Here is an 18,234-nt window from a genome sequence, read left to right as displayed (position 1 = left end):
GTTCCTTCATCTTGAAAGTGTTGCTCACCAGCAGACATGAAACTCTATCAGAATGCAGCACTCTCACAGAGCAGCATTACTCTCCTTCCACTTTTTTTTATTTAAGTTCATAACTTAAATAAAATTAAAAAAAAAAAAAACAAAACAGTTTATATTACAAAATGAAGTGTATCACTTAAGTGAAACTTACAGGGGATTTAGGACAGCAACAGAGTTAACTAGAGCCAAGTTACACACTGTGGACAATACTAGATTCCAGAGTCCTCCTGGTTCTTGGTACTCATTTGTAGTCAAAGCCTCTTTCACCTCACTGAAAAAGGCACCTTCTAAAAGCAGAATGTTTCCTAGTAACAGCTGATGGTTTTTTCACAAAGACTCAGCATGTTGCACACTCTCAATAGCTGCCATATTCTACCTAAACTTGTTTTTACATTACATTACTGGAACTCCGGGGGCAACTTCAGAATAGTACAGACTTGAGGTGTTACTTACTCAATAAGCTTTAAGTTTTTAACTACAGTTGTATTTCATAACACTTTTATCTGCCAAGCTGTCAGTGACCTACTCTCCTTCCTCATCAAGTACTACACCCTAACAGCAGATGATAAAACATACAGCAACTGAACGAGAACCAATCTCAACCAACCATTTCATACAAATTCTGACCTCTGTTTTAAAATAACTCTTCATTCTAACCACTGGTATTTAGCTAACCACTTAAGGCATGGTGATACACTCCAAAGTAAAGACTTACTGAACAAAAGCCTGCACGACAGCAAAGAGCCCAGAAACCCAAACAAATTACTTACTTGACTAATTAAAAGGAGCCAGCTATATTGTTCCCCTGGTTTTGTAATGACACAAGCAGATCATCTATTTTCTCAATATTCTGGTTGGTTGCCATAGCTGAAGGTAGTGGAGACGTCTCAGATATCTGCTGGGAGAGAAGCGTGGGCACAGCTGCTTGTCCCTTGCTCTGTGGCTGACCTGGCTGACTTATAGCCATCAACTCATCAGGCAATGACGCTGGTCCAGAAGTTAGCAGCTGGCCACAGTCTGTTAAACAGTAAGTGAAGAACAAAGGACCATTTAAATTAGGTTAACACATGCAGTGAATCAGCCAAGTTCTTTACATATGAGCTGTGTAGAAAGTTATGCACACTTTTGTTCACATGGCCACCCTTGCTCACCACTCCCTCAGGGTATGAGCAGGGGTTCAAGGTGTACGTATGGAATATACGGACTCTGTATTATAACCAAACACTATTAACACACCAGAGGACAACACTTAGCTAGAAGAAAAACAAAATGCATAGCATAAGGGAAGTGTTGAATCATAGAATCATAGCATGGTTTGGGCTGAAAGGGACCTTATTAAAGCTCGTCCAGTTCTAAATTCCCTGCCACGGACAGGGACACCTTCCACTAGACCAGGTTGCTCCAAGCTCTGTCCAACCTGGCCTTGAACACTTCCAGGGATGAGGCAGCCACAGCTTCTCTGGGCAACCTGTGCCAGTGCCTCACCACCCTCACAGGGAAGAACTTCCTAATATCTCATCTAAATCTCTCCCCTGTCAGTTTAAAGCCATTCCCCCTTGTCCTGTCCCTACAGGCCCTTGTCTCCAGCTTTCCTGTCAGCCCCTTGAGGCACTGGAAGCTGCTCTAAGGTCTCCCCAGAGCTTTCTCTTCTCCAGAAAGCCATTGTGTAAATTGTGGAACCCAAATGCAGCAAGAGAAAGATTAGCGGAGATGTCTTAAGAAGGCATAACCCTTTAACATGTGCATACATGTATTTTACATATTATTTGTATAGTGTTATTAATAACATTTTTAGAATATATTGTATACTTATTTCTATATAAGTATCTATACACACAGTTCTAAGGTGGTTTTGTCACGTTAATCCTAAGCGTAGGACAACCAAAAGAGGTATTTAAGCTAAGAGTTTTCATGCAAAATCAGTAACATTCAGAGCACTATGATGAGTATATTCTCAACTGAGGTGCTACGTTACTTATTCCACAATTTTTTTATTTTTTTTTTTAAATTATCTTAGAATTAAGTCTTGTGGACTCTAATGAGTAGCTCTTCTAAATTGTAAACTCAGAATGGGCATCTATCACTTACTGTTTTGAATGCCAAACAGGAATATTCCTGATGTTTGCTGAGATGAAGCAGGAGAATTCTGCAGCTGGTTGATAGCACCTCCTGCTGTGTTGTGGAATAAAGATTGTTGCTGTGGAGGAGAAGCAGTTCCTTGCATTCCTGCCATGCTGTTTTGAGAAGAGTACATAGGAGACTGCTGCAGCTCTTGCTGGCTCATACTATTCTGCAAAGCAGACATGGAAGCTGAAGAGATGAAGAGGGTGACTTGTTGCTCTTGAGAACTTGATGACCCTTGGACCAACTGAATCTGGGGTGAGTTATGGAAGATGTCTGGCTGCTGTGCTTCAGCCTGGCTGGATCCAGGAGTCTGAAGAGAAGACACGGTACTCTGACTCTGGAATTGCATGGGCTGCTGCTCCTGGTTCATTGATGTCATGTTAGTCTGTGGATGAAAAATGGACTGGCCTTGTTGCTCCTGATTGGTAACCGGGTTTTGATTTGGATTGAAAATCATGTTCTGCTTTTGAGAAGCAATTGTACTCATTGCATTTTGATTACTGAACATCATGTTTTGCTGTTGCTGCTGCTGCTGTTCTTGAGATGGAGGACTACTCTGAATAGCAACTATTGAATGCTGAGGCTGGAAGATAGCTCCTTGTTGGTTCTGAGGAATTGAACTGGACTGGATGGAGCCTAGTGACACTTGAGACTGAAACAAACCTTGCTGAGCAGGCTGAGTCTGAGGCTGTTCTTGGGGAAGCATAGAACTCTGGATATGAGATATCTGTGTCTGCCGCTGGAAAGAAGTCTGCTGTTCAGTGTTTGTTGCTGTCTGAAGAGGAGAAATGGAATTTGGGCTTGTAAAGAATGACATCTGTTCTTCTTGAGTTGCAGCGTTGCTCATTGAACTCTGGGAAAGGAACATGTTGGCAGACCGTTGGTCTTGAGGAACTGAAGAGCTCTGCAATACACCCATGGTGTTCTGTGAGTGGAACATTGGAGGCTGCAGTTGGTCTGAGGAATTGGTAGTGGTCTGGTTGTGGACAATGGAATTTGGACTGTGGAAAATAGAGCCTTGTGTTTCCTGTGATATATTCTGAGTATCACCAATAGGATTCTGAGAGTGAAAAAGCTGAGTTTGAGAATGTGGAGACTGCTGCATAAAGCTTCCTGACTGAATAGACATGATTTCTCTGCCCTGCTGGAACAGACCACCTCCTTGTTGAGTTCCACTTGCCTGAACAGCCATCATGTTTTTAGTAGATGAAAATAGATTAACTTGAGATTGACTTTCTCCACTATGCTGCATTTGAACCATGGTCTGAAATACAGTACTTTGCATCTGTTTATTCTGTTCTGAAGCTTCTTCTCCATCTGCAGAATTTGAGGCCTGAAACATAGTAGATCCATTGTTGGAGACCTGCTGCTGAGCAGTAGTTGTCTCACTTCCAGAAACACCAGGAGATGAAGAGAATAATTCACACTGCATTTGCATGTCTTCGCTTGTTGATAACCCACTCATTATGTGAGAAGCCTGCTGGTAAACAGGTGACTGTTGGAGGGCTCCATTTCCTGATGTTGTTGAAGAGAACAAATCAGACTGCATCTGTGTTGCAGCCTGGCAAATGTTTTGTTGGATTCCTATCACCATTGCAGCAGAAGTCTCCATTGCCTGCTGCTGTTGTTGCTGTTGTTTGGACAACACATTTTCAGGTTGTGAGTGAACATTTTCAGCTTGTCCAGGCAAAAGGTTCTCTGATCTGGAATGAACAGCTGTGTCTGATGAGGAAAATATCCCAGGATTTACACTATTTTGTATCTGACTAACTTGCTGAAAGATACCTGCATTTAGTTGATCTTGAACATCCTCACTGCTGTCTGAACCAGAAAATAAAACAGAAGATAACTGTTGTTGAGCTTCCAATACCTGCTGCACCAAGTCAACATTCCTATTGCTGCCAGTGGCAGTGTTTGTTGGAAAATTTCCAGCTTGCAGTTGCTGGATAGTGTTCTGTAACTGACTCACACCGCTTGCTGATGAGAAAATACTTGATGAAATCTGTTGCTGCAATGCCTGTGCTGGTTCTGAGAGTGTAGACTGTTGTTGTTGTTGTGATGCATCAGTTAATTGTGACAAAGTGACCACTGTGCCATCTGATTGCAAGACTTCCCTGGTTTGGGAATCTCTTGTTTGGAACTGTGCAGCTTGCTGCAATAATGCATCACTGCTCTGCAACTGACCTGGAGTAGAGACTGCTGAAAAGCTATCAGTCTGGGAAATGTCCTGTGTTTGGATAGTAGTTAGTGTCTCTGGATTATACACCTTTGGCTGTATTTGTTGCTGGTTTTCATTTTCAGAAGGTAAATGGGAAGCAGAATTTGATATGCCAGACATACTGTTTTCCAATGTTTGTTGAGCTGGTCCAACCACACTTGAAGCCTAAAACAAGCCAGACATTAAGCAATTTTTAAGCTTACTTGGGTTATGCTTACAAAATTTCCACCAATCCACTATGTCCAGGAAATATCAGATGGAAGATTTAATGGCTATGTATGTAGTGCTCCTTACATAATCAAACAAATAAGCAAATGACTAGCAGTGGAAATGCTACTTCAAGGAAGAAGTCAAGGTACAATTTAATGAAAGCAAAGCTAGGAAGCAATTAAAACAATATTCTTACAGTAATTTACTAGTTCTGTGTCACAGGACAAAAAAAAAAGATCATAGTATCACTAACCAATCAATCTTGGAATTGAGATTGAAACAAGGTAAGTTACTTTCAGAGAAAATTATTGAAATTATTGTTGATAATTATTATTAAATAATTAATCACGCTCTGTGATTGTATGTTTTGCCCAGACCAATCTCAGACATGACATTTTCCCTGTGTGTTACTCTTCTCCACTATTAAAACCTGGAGTGACGGGTAGATATAACTATTAAAGCTACAGTCTTCAGATCACAATCAAACTTACCTTGAAGACAGGGGGAGATCTTTTTTCTGCATTTACTTCCATTGGAGCCACATCTTCATTCTTAATCATACTGCTTGGCATGAGTGGAGTTATCAAGGCACTAGGAAGAATGTTGATCTTCTCCAGGTTACAGCCAGTGGCCTTCACTGCTGCAGTCACACATAAAAATAAAGGAAGAGCAATGGATTGTTAAGATCCACTATAAAGAGGGTGGGTTTCTAGTGGTGGCCTGCTTGCCATTTCACTTTTCCAGCCTTACCATAAGAGCTCTCATCCTCATACGAGTGCAAACACTTTAATACTTCAAATAATTCTAGAAAACCTTCAAAGGTTATTTTTAAGACTAACAGAATTACCATAGTTTTGGTTTTCTTCCATTTCATATCTTTCTAGACTGAGGAGAGCTTGAACTACAAACATAGAAGCTTAAGATATCTTTCCACAAATTTTCGCATTCTAAACTTTACTGCACTTTTAAATGTACAACTTCTCTATTTCATTTTGAAAAATGTCTGTTTTCAGATAACCATGTGAACAGTGCTCAAAGCATTCGGACTGTATTTTTATTCTGTTAAAGGAATAATCAAGCAAAACCTTGATAAACCTGCATGCCAGCTCTGTAACAAGAGCAAGTTGTAATTTTGCCTTTGCAGTGCCTATTTTTTTCAATTTTTTAAACTAGAAAGGTGGCTTCTCAAAATGAATTAGATCTTTTTAGTTTTAATTTTCATTTTTCCTGATCCATGTAAAAAAAAAAATACATAAGCTGAGATCTTCGCTGTAAATTAAATTAACTTTCTTGATTTCAAATACTGCTGAAATTGAGCTTAAAACAAACCAATGGAAAAGCCTGTAAAAACCATAGTTCCATACATGCTTTTAAATAAATTAGAGGATTAATCTTCAATATAAAGCATCCCACTGGATCCCCACCTGGTCTTTATCATTTTGGAACAGTGAGGAAGGACAGGCTGGGGCATATGCAGAGACAAAGTACATAAGGCAGACAAAACTGATCATGAACTGTTTGGTTCATGATCAACCTAGAGCAGAATAGGTACAGGAATGAGCCTTCAAAATGAGCTGGCTAGCAGAAAACCCACACAAGAAAGTAAATTAAGATTTATCACATAAATTAAATGGAGGACATGAAGCAACAGAAATAGCATGTTTTATGAACAGCAGATATTCTCCCAAAGCAGTTGGTATCTTCCCTTGGTTAAGCCTCCATACTAAATTAGATGTCAGGCTTGCCCCAATACATAAGTTACAATTTTCATCTTTTTGATCTTGCTACTAGAAGTCTTACCAGTCCTTTTATCAGCTTGTTTCATTGCCCTAAATATTTTTTCACATTTCTCCCCCAAGTATTCTCTGCAGGTTTAAACTCGTTATATCTTGTATTATCCTCCCTAACAAGTTGTAAAATCAACTTGTAAATATATCCCCTGCCAAGACCAAGCTATTAACTTCAAACATGAGCTTCATGATTTTAACCTGAAGTTATAGATTCATATCAAACTTGCGATCACATTGTTAATTTGCTTACTTTCAATCTGCTTTCACCTTAGCAGGCTATGGAAATTTCCATTAAGTGTTGTATACTACCATAGTTTTAAAAGTCAATTAAGAAACATTTCCTTCCTCTACTTTATTTCACTATCAGAAGGATCAATTCAATTCACACTTAAAAACCAGGCAAACCTAAAACTTGCTCCCTTGGAACAAAACAACAAACTTTGCACGGAATGAATGGGTCAGAAAAAAGAAAGCAAAGGGGGGGGGAAGACACAGAAAAAGGGGAGGGGGGAAGGAAAAAAAAATAAAAGGAAAGGAAAAAAAAAAAAAAGAAAACCAAACAAAACCACAACAACTCACTTAAGGGAATTAAGTTGAAATTGCCAGAATTAGCATTCTTAATTAGACCCACTGAAAGCAGTCTCATAAAACCACTGGACAGCTTCCAAAATATACCAGTTGGTATGTTCATGTTTTCAGTACTCAGTTCTTCCCCATCACTACCTTTATGTATGTTTTTGCTTAAATTCACACTAAACTGTTTCTAAATCATTTGTATTGACTTCCATCTTAAGCTTCTTTCTTTTTTCTTCTTCACTTGCAATCATATTAAATGAAGTTTAGACTGCAGGGTCTGAGGCATGAAAAATTAATACAAACCCCCCCCCAACTATTTTTTGAATGTTTTATTCTATACTAGCTCATGTTAAAACATACTTAAAGGAATACTGTTATAAAGTAAAATATTCAGAATCAGAAAACAAACTTCACTGTAAGAATATGGCCAGATTTTATCAGCACAAACTTATCTTCACAGGACATCTGATTCATTTCTCCAAATTTATTAAACTATTAACAACAATGATAAGAATCAATTTAGCACCTTTTATAGCCTCTTCAAAAGAACAATGTTGGGCTGGGCTGGAGATTTCCTTCTTCACATTAACATTCAGAGTACCAGCTGTTGAGACAAAACACATTGAGAACTTCCTTATGTTAAAACAGCAAACAAGCAAAAAAACCCAAGCAAACCAAACCAGTTACTTATATCTTAAAGAAACTGAGGTTCTTTGAAACCCAAACAAACTTTTGGACTGTGTATTTGTCATGGTTTAAGCCCAGCAGGTAACTCAGAACCACGCAGCTGCTCATTCACTTAGAGCTGACTGCTACAGCTGAACCCAGAACCGTATTGTAATATAAATAGATAAACAAAAATACAGCGATATGGTCAAATTTCAACTTTCCTCAGGATAAAGCTTGGTGCTATTTTTTGTTTGTATTTGGTGCACTGTATGTAATGTCTCCTTTTTTCCTACTCAGCTTCATTTTGAACCTTAGACTAAAAATGGATGCTACTTTATAAGAACAGCTGTCTCCATGCAGCTGAAATTTGAGATACTTGCCACATAAATGAGAAAAGCCAAGCCTTTAGATTTTATTATTTAACAGAGCAAACATCACCAGCAAGACAAGTTTTAAAAGATCCACATTACTTAACATTTCTGTTGTATGGACTAAATACTATGAAATCAAAACCAAGATGCTTCGCAGGTAAAACTACCCCTTCCTTCCTCCAGTTTTCTATTTCACATACATGTGTCTGGAGTGTACGCAAATGGTTGCACATCATGTGATCTTCCAGCATTAGTCACCACATATATTCCCACAGAAACAGCTGAGGTTATTTGCTGGTCATGATATGGCGGCACCTTCACAATAAGGTGATTCTGCAATGCAAAAATAATTTAAAAATCACATTAGAAACCTTATTTCATTATTATTTACCTTTGTAAGCTTAAATCATAGGTTTAAACTAACAATAGTGTGTGTGACTAACATAGTAGAATACAGCAAACTGTTCTAACTTGCCAACACATAGAGAGAAAGGAATGTTTGGCTGACAGGGGAAGGAACATCAGGGGACTGATAACAACTAAGGAGACAGTAAATAAGACCAAGGATGCCAGCCTTCAAGATAGCAGAGTGGCGCCCAACATGGTGCGAGACTGGAACAGAACAGAAGCAAGGACATAGCAACTGCTAACTCAGCACTAGGACCTTGCGAGCATGCACAGGCACTGAGGTCATTCAGTAAACACAGTGAGGAAGATTGTCAGTGACCACCAGAGACCCCCCACTCAGCAAGAAAGCTCATGTGTAATTAGAATGCAAATATTATAATTAGTTCCCGAGAATCTCATGAATATGTAAACAATTTCCTGGAAAAGCTGTGAATATGCATGAGTATGCTAAATATGTAGCTGCTGTTGGCAAGTATCGGGTGCGCTCACCTTTGCAAAACAATTCGCGTCTGTGCCCAGCACTGCAATAAAGAATGCTGCTTTCTAAAACTCCAAATTGAGTCTTAGAGAGTTTCTCTGACCAACTTTTATGGTAACACCTTAATTGTATCATATCCATCAAAAGAGAAACAGACTGATAAAACACCATAAAAAACAAAGATATTGGGGGAGATGTGATCAAGTTACACTTTCAGTGAAGTAAACTGATAGCTAACTAGTGCTAGAAGAGAGATTTGAATAATCTGCCTATATGATGCTCATTGGCAACCTACAATTCAAATGGAAAGGCATATAAAGTCCAGTACTTTAAGCATAAGCTTATGCCTAACATGCCTTACTGAACTGCAATCAGTTTGCCATCAAATTCTGCTGGACTTGGACACTTCATGTTCTGCCGACTCAGGTCTCTCTGTTCAGTGTGAACAGATGGAGGATGCAGTTTCATGTTACACCTAAGCGGATTTAACACTGAACAGACATCAAAAAATAGGCCTGCAGTCATTCACCAACAGGAATAGCGATGAGGGATCCGTCTATTCCCCAACTATGCACTAGAAGTGAGAAATCATCTAATGATTTCTCTAATTTCAGTCCAATAGTCCATAAAGACACTTAGTTGTGGCAAAAAGAAGAAACAAATATTTTGTAAAACATTTCAGAGTGGAACAGAAATCCAGCCAGGTATAAAGACTATAGTGTACACAATATAATTCCACTCAGTAATAATCTAATGTGTCCTTAGGAAAGCTACTGGAAAAACTGTATTAGGCCTTGTATATAAGGGCAAAGACGTGCTTCATATACCACACTCCTATTGTGGTATCTGAATTCTCAATTAGAAATTAAGCAATTATACTTGTGTGAACTCAAACCAATGATATTCTACCAGATTCACCAGATTCTACCAGAACTTATTTGAAGAAAACTTATTTGAAGAAAAGGAATATCATTTCTAGAAATGCAGAGGAAGAGGGAAAGGCTTATTTTTCTTTGGAAACAGTGTGTTTTTTTCTTATTAAAATATATAGTATTAACACCAACAACAACAACACAGAAGTACCTGATGAAATAATTCCATGTCTATTTCAGCTTCTGCCTTCCATGAATTCTCATCTAAACGAAAGTTAAAAAGCAGAATTTATCGTGCATCCATATAAAGCCATTTATTTTAGTGCCTTTGATTCTGCTTGCCAGTTTGCTCTCTACAACTAAACTTTATCACCCAATGTAAACCCAAGCATCATGCTCTCTTCAGTACCCCAAGCTGTTATTGCTTTCACACTAACCAGAAACGTTCTCCTGGAAAATCACTTTTGTTCCCTTTAGAAAGTTCTTGCCAATCAGAAAAACTTCCTCTTCACCCTTCACTGAACAACTGTGCAGACTTTTCTTTAGGATCTCTGGAACACCTGCTGGTTGAGCTGCAATTGAAAAAACCCCATAGTTTGAAATCAAGAAAATATCAACATCCAAAACAAAAAGCTTTTACTTATAGGATTATAAAGGAAAGAACAAAATAATTCCTCAGCTTCTTCCTTTACTATATCATTCATGAAAAAGCTTTTCAGACAATAACCATTTCTATTATTTCCTCACTAAATGTGATGGCCTTAAAAATCACACTTAAGGAAATGATCCACTAATAATATTTTCCCTTTTCTCCTGTATTTATTAAATCCTCAAAATGAAATTTTCAGTTTGAGCTAAAGCTCAAGAAAATTTGGTTGTGTAATTTCCTGGCATAGAGAGCAATAAACAAATGCATCAGCCCTTAGACACAGCTGAAGCACACCTTCAAATCTATCCTTAAGGTAAAAAAAAAGTAACATGAAGCTTTTTTGTTCTTCTATGCAAAAGGGTATAGGTCCCTTCCAACATGAACCATTCTGTGATTCTGTGACTTTCTAGACCTATATACTTCAATAGAAATCCATGCAAGAGTCACATGTTTGTAGTTGGGGATTGGGGATTATAGCAATTTATATCCTATGAACTATGAAAGAGAATGCAGCCTACAGATCTACATCCCTGGAAACCTCTGCCTCTCAGCCAGCAATTCAGATGATGATTTGTATAACACACATTACAAATTGTCTTTGCTGCAAACTATTTCTATGCTTTGTAAAGCATAAATCAAGTAAGATCACGTGTGTTAAATGAAAATGAGCACCAAAGACAATTTAAATAGACATGCATTTTAAAATACTTTGACTTTGTCACATTTAATATTTTATAAAATAATTGAGTTTCTAATAAAGGTTTCTCAACCACCTTTTCTATTCACCATAAAATCCTAGTGGCATAAGCTTGTACTTGTGCTTTGCACTTATGTGACCCACTTTTAGTGTTTAATAACAATATTCTCTGGGCTTACTACACAGAAGAACATACATACTGTAATGCTCGAAATTATTTAATGACCTTTCAGAAAGGATCTTTCTACAAGTGGTGCAGTGGGTTCCTAGGCAACCATCATACAATTACTAAATATACTCAAGGCACATGAACGTCTGAAAAGAGTAACTGGATTTAGATTTGCTAGCAAGTGAACAAAGCCTATTTAAAACACAAACCTTAAATAAAGAGCCTACATCTACTCAAGGTCTTTCCTATGGTTTTAGGAATATTACTGCAGCTTTGACAGCAATCTTAGTGACAAAATACAACTTAAGCAGACTGTGATGAGTGATAATGTAAACCTCATTATGAGAAAATACAGTACACATGTGTAATAAGATGTGTGCAGCAAACAAAGCAGGTGCAATGTGCCTGAGAAAATGATTTATATAAGCAAGTAACTTAATAAACAACAACATTTTATGTCATATGGATCAGACAGTATGTACATACCAGCACAGTTTGGTTGGCTATGGTCTAATGGAAATCACCGTAACTTTGGTGTAAGTTAAGAAGCAGAAGCACAAAACCCTTCCTTGGAAGACCCTCAAAGAATTCCCCTCCGAACCTTCACATCACGATTAGTTTTACCCACACTATTCATCAAAGACACGAGTCTAACCAGAGTATTTTGCTTGCTTGTTTTAGGCTTCCAGCAATGGAGATGCTATAAAATTCCTGGGCAATCTCTTGGCAACTTAGACAATTAGGAAGAATTTCTTATAAACTGACCAAACCCCAGCATGCTAAAAACTAAACCAATTTACTCTTTACTGTAATTTTGGTTTTTTAGAACTTTATTTATGTAAGGATAACCTCCCTCCCTCCCTCTCTTCCTCCCTCCCTTCTCTGGCATCCAACCTGTACACCATCCATCCGTCCTTCCTCCCTTCTCTGGCGTCCAACCTGTCCACTGTCCATCCGTCCTTCCTTCCTTCCTTCCTTCTCTGGCTTCCAACCTGTCCACTGTCCGTCCGTCCGTCCTTCCTTCCTGCCTGCCTTCCTTCCTGCCTCTCTTCCATCCTTCCTTCCTGCCTTCCTTCCTCGCTTCCTCTCTTCCTTCCTTCCTGCCTTCCTTCCTTCCTCCCGTCCTCTCTTCCTCTCTTCCTTCCTTCCTCCCTCCCTTCTCTGGCGTCCAACCTGTCCACCGTCCATCCGTCCTTCCTTCCTTCCTTCTGGCCTTCCTGCCTGCCTGCCTTCCTGCCTTCCTTCCTGCAGGCCTTCCTACCTTCCTGCCTGCATTCCTTCCTCTCTTCCTTCCTGCCTCTCTTACTTCCTTCCTCCCTCCCTTCTCTGGCTTCCAACCTGTCCACCATCCACCCATCCATCCTTCCTTACTTCTGGCCTTCCTTCCTGCCTGCCTTCCTTACTCTCTTCCTTCCTGCCTACCTTCCTGCCTGCCTTCCTTACTCTCTTCCTTCCTGCCTACCTTCCTGCCTGCCTTCCTTCCTCCTTTCCTCTTCCTTCCTTCCTCCCTTCCTCTCTTCCTTCCTTCCTCCCTTCCTCTCTTCCTTCCTTCCTTACTCCCTTCCTTCCTGTCTTCCTGCGTGCCTGCCTTCCTTCCTGCCTGCTTTCCTTCCTCTCTTCCTTCCTTCCTGCCTGCCTTCCTTCCTCCCTTCCGCTCTTCCTCTCTGCCTTCCTTCCTCCCTTCCTCTCTTTCTTCCTTCCTCCCTTACTCCCTTCCTCTCTTTCTTCCTTCTTCCCTTACTCCCTTCCTGCCTGCCTTCCTGTCCTGGGTTCAGCTATTGCAGTCATTTTTCTCCTTCTTAGTAGCTGGTGCAGTGCTGTGTTTTTGACTTGCAGCCTTGGAACAACACTGATAACACTGATGTTTTTAGTTGTTGCTAAGTAATGTTTACTCCGACCAAGGACTTTCTCAGTCTCATGCTCTGCCAGGGAGGAGGGGAAGCTGGGAGGAAGCAGAGACAGGATACCTGACCCAAACTAGCCAAAGGGGTATTCCATACCATGGCACATGATGCCCAGTATATAAACCGGGGGGAGTTACCCGGAAGGCCCAGATTGCTGCTCGCGACGGGCTGGGTATCGGTTGGCAGGGGGTGAGCAATTGTATCCTCTCCCCTTGTTATTTCCCTTATCATTGTTATTATTAGTGGTGGTAGTAGTGGTTTTGTATTATACCTTAGTTACTGGACTGCTCTTATCTCAATCCATGGGACTTACATTGTTGTAATTCTCCTCCCCATCCCTCCGGGAGCGGGGGGAGGAAGAAGGGGGGGAGTGAGCGAGCGACTGTGTGGTTCCGAGTTACCGGCTGGGCTTAAACCATGACAGTTCTTTGTGGCACTCAACGTGGGGCACAAAGGGTTGAGATAATGACAGATCTGACCAGAGTATGTCTAATCATATTTGTGAGAAGCATTCATTGTTACTACTCGTCACAATGTTGATTAATTGGCTCTCAGAGTTGTTGCCCTTGATCTCAGAGTTTCAGCATGTTGTGCCTTACTTACAGCCACTATTTGCTGTTTTAGTGTTTATCGGCTGGGGGGCCTGGGCTAAGTTTATTGTTTCACAGTACTTCATGGTAATGACTTGTAATACAACAGACTCATTGATCATGAAACTGGTCTGGTTTGCGTTCCCAGCGTAGTCACCACCTCTATACTTTGGGAGGTATATAATGAAATATTTTAGCAATTACATATCTTTTTTTTTCTCCTCGGGGGGTCAACCTACAAAGGAGGCATTCCCTTACACACACCCCCACTCCCCACCAGGCTATTTACAGCAGCACTTGAGAGTTCTGAAGGTTTTGGACGGCCCTTGAGACCTGACTGCTGATTGTGCTGGGGATCAGCATGTTGGCACACATACGGAGTGTGTTTTACCCATGGCCATCCCACCCTGGGAACACCCTATTTTGTCTGATCTCGAAAGTTAAGCAGTATCAGGTTCGAGTCTGGTCTAGGGTTAGACGACGATACAGGAGGACCACCAAGAGATTTTCCCCGGGGCTGGACAGTCATGAGTGGCCGGGTGTGTGGGATAGTATGGGCAAGTATCTAGGCCAGTTGGCCCCCAGTCCTTTGGAACTTCACCACTGAACAAGTGCAATACCCGGAAAAAATAGTAAAACACTTAAACGAGGTGTGCTGTCATTGTGGTTATACCAAAGAGGAACAAGCCCCTGAAATGTGCTGGGGCTTGGCCTACGCCTACAGAGCCCTGCTCAACACTATCCAGCACCTTCAAAGGGAAAAAGATGTCTCTGGATCTGATGGCAAAGCAACAGACAATGCAGCTACTCCAGCTCCAAGTACAGCAGCTACACCAACTCCAGTGACAAGCACAGCAGCTACTCAAACCCCAGTGACAAGAGACAACACAGCTGTTGGTGTTAATGAACCCCCAAGCACAGCACCTGCACCAACCCTGGCAGCAGACACTGCAGCCACTCCAACCACAGTGATGGACACTGCAGCTAAACCAAATGGCCAATTTGTGACAATATCTGTTGCCCCTGTAAGCAAAAGCAAACGAGAGGCACAAAAAGCAACCCCTGCAGTGAAGAAAGATGAAGTCCCAGGGAACAGCATGTGAACAAGAGTTACTACTACGTGGATCAGAGGAAGAGGAAGAAGAAGAAGAGGTCACTTCTCGACCCCAGACCTCAACCGAGCTGCAGAATATGCGAAAAGATTTCACCCGTCTTCCAGGGGAGCACATTGTCACCTGGTTGCTCCGATGCTGGGACAATGGGGCTGATGGTCACGAACTAGAAGACAGGGAGCAAAGCAGGTGGGATCACTTGCTAGGGAAGGAGGAATTGACAAAGCCATTGCAAAAGAGAAGAGAGCCCTCAGCCTTTAGAGGTGGCTCTTGGCAGCTGTGAAGGAAAGGTTTCCCTACAAGAACGATGTTAGGAGTCGCTCAGCCAACTGGACCACAACAGAGAAAGGCATCCAGTCCCTGAGGGAATCAGCCATTCTAGAGATGATCTATCGTAGGCCGGATGCCAGGAATGCATCCGTAGATCCAGATGAAGTCGAATGTACACGACCCATGTGGCGGAAACTTACACGGAGTGCACCATCATCATATGCCCACTCATTGGAATCGATGACCTGGAATGACGTCGCACCACCAACAGTGGATGAAGTGACTTGTCACCTCTGAGAGTTCGAAGAAAATCTCACCCCTTCCATCATTTCAGCTGTGGAAAAACTGTCCCAGGAGTTCAAACAATTGAGAGACGATTTATCCAATCTATCCAGCTCCCCACGTGTACCAACCCGTGTCTCAACTATTAACAGAAGGCGCCCTACTGCTCGAGAAAGAAAATATAAGAGGTACATGCCACGGGCTGCCCTATGGTTTTATCTGTGGGATCACAGAGAAGACATGAGAAAGTGGGATGGAAAACCTACTTCAGCTCTGGAGCAACGGGTGCGTGAACTGAAGAGGAGAACAATGGTCAAGGATGATCCTCCCAGGAAAGTTGCTGCTCCATTCTCTGGTGAGCAGTTTCCCAGATGGAGTGGAAGAGCTGATTTTACTCCAGCTCCTGTGATAAGGGATGCTAATCCCTTTCTACAAGACATAAGAGGACATCTTCTGATCACTATTAGAGGGGCCCTGCCTCCAGCCAGGTGGAGGAGAGGGACAATTGGGTTTACTGGACTGTGTGGATCAGATGGCCTGGAATATCAATTCCACAGAAGTATAAGGCTCTAGTAGATACCAGTGCACAGTGTACCCTGATGCCATCAAGGTATCAAGGGGTGAAACCCATTTATATTTCTGGAGTGACAGGAGGATCCCAAGAGTTGACTGTACTGGAGGCTGAAATCAGCCTGACTGGGAGGAAGTGGCAAAAGCACCCCATTGTGACTGGTCCAGGGGCTCCATGCATCCTTGGCATAGACTATCTCAGGAGAGGGTACTTCAAAGACCCGAAAGAGTATAGATGGGCTTTTGGTATCGCTGCCTTGGAGATGGAGGAAATTAAGCAGCTGTCCACCTTGCCTGGTCTCTCAGAGGATCCTTCTGTTGTGGGGTTGCTGAAGGTCAAAGAACAACAAGTGCTGAAGTACAAGTATGGGGAGGCCTGGCAGATTGACTATATCACACTCCCACCGGCCCACCAAGGCAAGCGCCATGTGCTTACCATAGTGGAAGCAACCACCGGATGGCTGGAAACATACACAGTGCCCTATGCCACTGCCCGGAACACTATCCTGGGCCTTGAGAAGCAAGTCTTGTGGCAACACGGCACCCCAGAGAGAATGGAGTCAGACAATGGGACTCATTTCCAGAACAACCTTATAGACACTTGGGCCAAAGAGCATGGCATTGAGTGGGTATATCACATCCCCTACCATGCACCAGCCTCTGAGAAAATCGAACAGTACAATGGGCTGTTAAAAACTACACTGAGAGCAATGGGTGGTGGGACTTTCAAGCACTGGGATACACATTTAGCAAAAGCCACCTGGTTGGTCAACACTAGGGGATCTGCCAACAGGGCTGGCCCAGCCCAATCACAACTTTTACTTAATGTAGAGGGGGATAAAGTTCCTGTGGTGCACATAAAGAATTTGCTGGGGAAGACAGTCTGGGTTATTCCTGCTTCAGGTAAAGGCAAACCCACTCGTGGGGTTGCTTTTGCTCAGGGACCTGGATATACTTGGTGGGTAATGCGGGAAGATGGGGAAGTCCGATGTGTACCTCAAGGGGATTTAATTTTGTGGGAAAACAGCCAATGAACTCAATTGTATGCTGTTGCCTGCTCTATAACACTTTTATAGCCCACCAGCTAGATATCTTCAGGTCACCAGCAACTGACCCTGACTTCCCTCCGATCATCACCCCAGCAATTAATGAACTTTGATGAAACCAGACGAGCTCAGCAGTGACCAGACGAGTTTGGCGGTGTCGTCAGCAGGCAACAACCGAACACTACGCACCATCTCTCCTGCCCTGAAAGACTGTTACAAGAGATGGAGCCTGACATCATGGACTGAATGAATTCAGCAAACTTTATAGGAATGGTCTATGGACTAAGGAATATCTCTCTCTTTATGTGTGTGTACATGTGTATATATATATATGAGAAAAAGCAATGGTATATTCAAAAATGTGGGATCTGAGCATGACGTGAATAGTACGGAATAAGGGGTGGATACTTTCCTGGGTTCAGCTGTCACAGTTATTTTTCTCCTTCTTAGTAGCTGGTGCAGTGCTGTGTTTTTGACTTTAGCCGAGAACAACGCTGATAACACACCAATGTTTTTAGATGTTGCTAAGTAATGTTTACTCCGATCAAGGACTTTTCAGTCTCATGCTCTGCCAGGGAGGAGGGGCATGGGAAGCCAGGAGGAAGCAGAGACAGGACACCTGACCCAAAGTAGCCAAAGGGGTTTTCCATACCACAGCACGTCATGCCCAGTATATAAACCGGGGGGAGTTACCCAGAAGGCCCAGATCGCTGCTCGGGTCATGCTGGGTATCAGTCAGCAGGTGGTGAGTAATTGGGCTTAAATCATGACACTTTACTTTTACTTCCTTCCTTCCTTCCATCCTTCCTCTCTTCCTTCCTCCCTTCCTCTCTTTCTTTCTTTCTCTTTCTTTCCTTCCTTCCTTCCTTCTTTCCTTCTTCCCTTTCTTCTAATGGCCTTAGCATGTCATCCCTCTCACATATTCTGCTTTTTACTCACTGCCGCATCTCAAAATATAACTAGTAATGTTACAGGTATAAACAGTTGCATTCGACAGAGAATAAAGACTACAAGGGACCCTCATAAGCCAGTACTGGAATGGCCTTACAAACAAGCTAAGTAGGAATTGCATCAAATACAGCTTTTTTAGCTCAACAGCCTATTTTAAAATCAGTCTCTAAAACATCTCAGACATTCAGCTTCTACCTAACAAGAGCAAGTTTTGGATTGTTATGTGCTTCAGAAAACAC

At 41.8% G+C, this 18,234-nt stretch overlaps 1 protein-coding gene across 9 annotated transcripts in view; it reads right to left on the bottom strand.

Moving 5' to 3' along the window:
• NFAT5 (nuclear factor of activated T cells 5) overlaps positions 1 to 18,234 on the bottom strand; it is a 72,852-nt gene that overhangs the window by 4,169 nt on the left and 50,449 nt on the right. For 8 of the 9 annotated variants that reach the window (XR_003994879.1, XR_003994880.1, XR_003994882.1 and 5 more), the window contains 7 exons: positions 10,193 to 10,327; positions 9,967 to 10,019; positions 8,198 to 8,330; positions 7,484 to 7,561; positions 5,083 to 5,231; positions 2,128 to 4,546; positions 810 to 1,056 (listed from right to left, as the gene is read on the bottom strand). Coding sequence is in view for 5 of the 9 variants with exons in the window: in XM_030510953.1 (XP_030366813.1) it covers positions 818 to 1,056; positions 2,128 to 4,546; positions 5,083 to 5,231; positions 7,484 to 7,561; positions 8,198 to 8,330; positions 9,967 to 10,019; positions 10,193 to 10,327 (3,206 nt within the window). In the remaining 4 variants the exon portion in view is untranslated. The remainder of the gene's footprint in view (positions 1 to 809; positions 1,057 to 2,127; positions 4,547 to 5,082; positions 5,232 to 7,483; positions 7,562 to 8,197; positions 8,331 to 9,966; positions 10,020 to 10,192; positions 10,328 to 18,234) is intronic. The other variant, XM_030510956.1, reaches the window with a different exon arrangement.

This window comes from Strigops habroptila, chromosome W (genome assembly GCF_004027225.2).
Source record: "Strigops habroptila isolate Jane chromosome W, bStrHab1.2.pri, whole genome shotgun sequence".
Lineage (NCBI taxonomy): Eukaryota > Metazoa > Chordata > Aves > Psittaciformes > Psittacidae > Strigops > Strigops habroptila.
The sequence above is the reverse complement of the archived record's forward strand: the minus strand, read 5'-3'. Positions and strand labels throughout refer to the sequence as shown.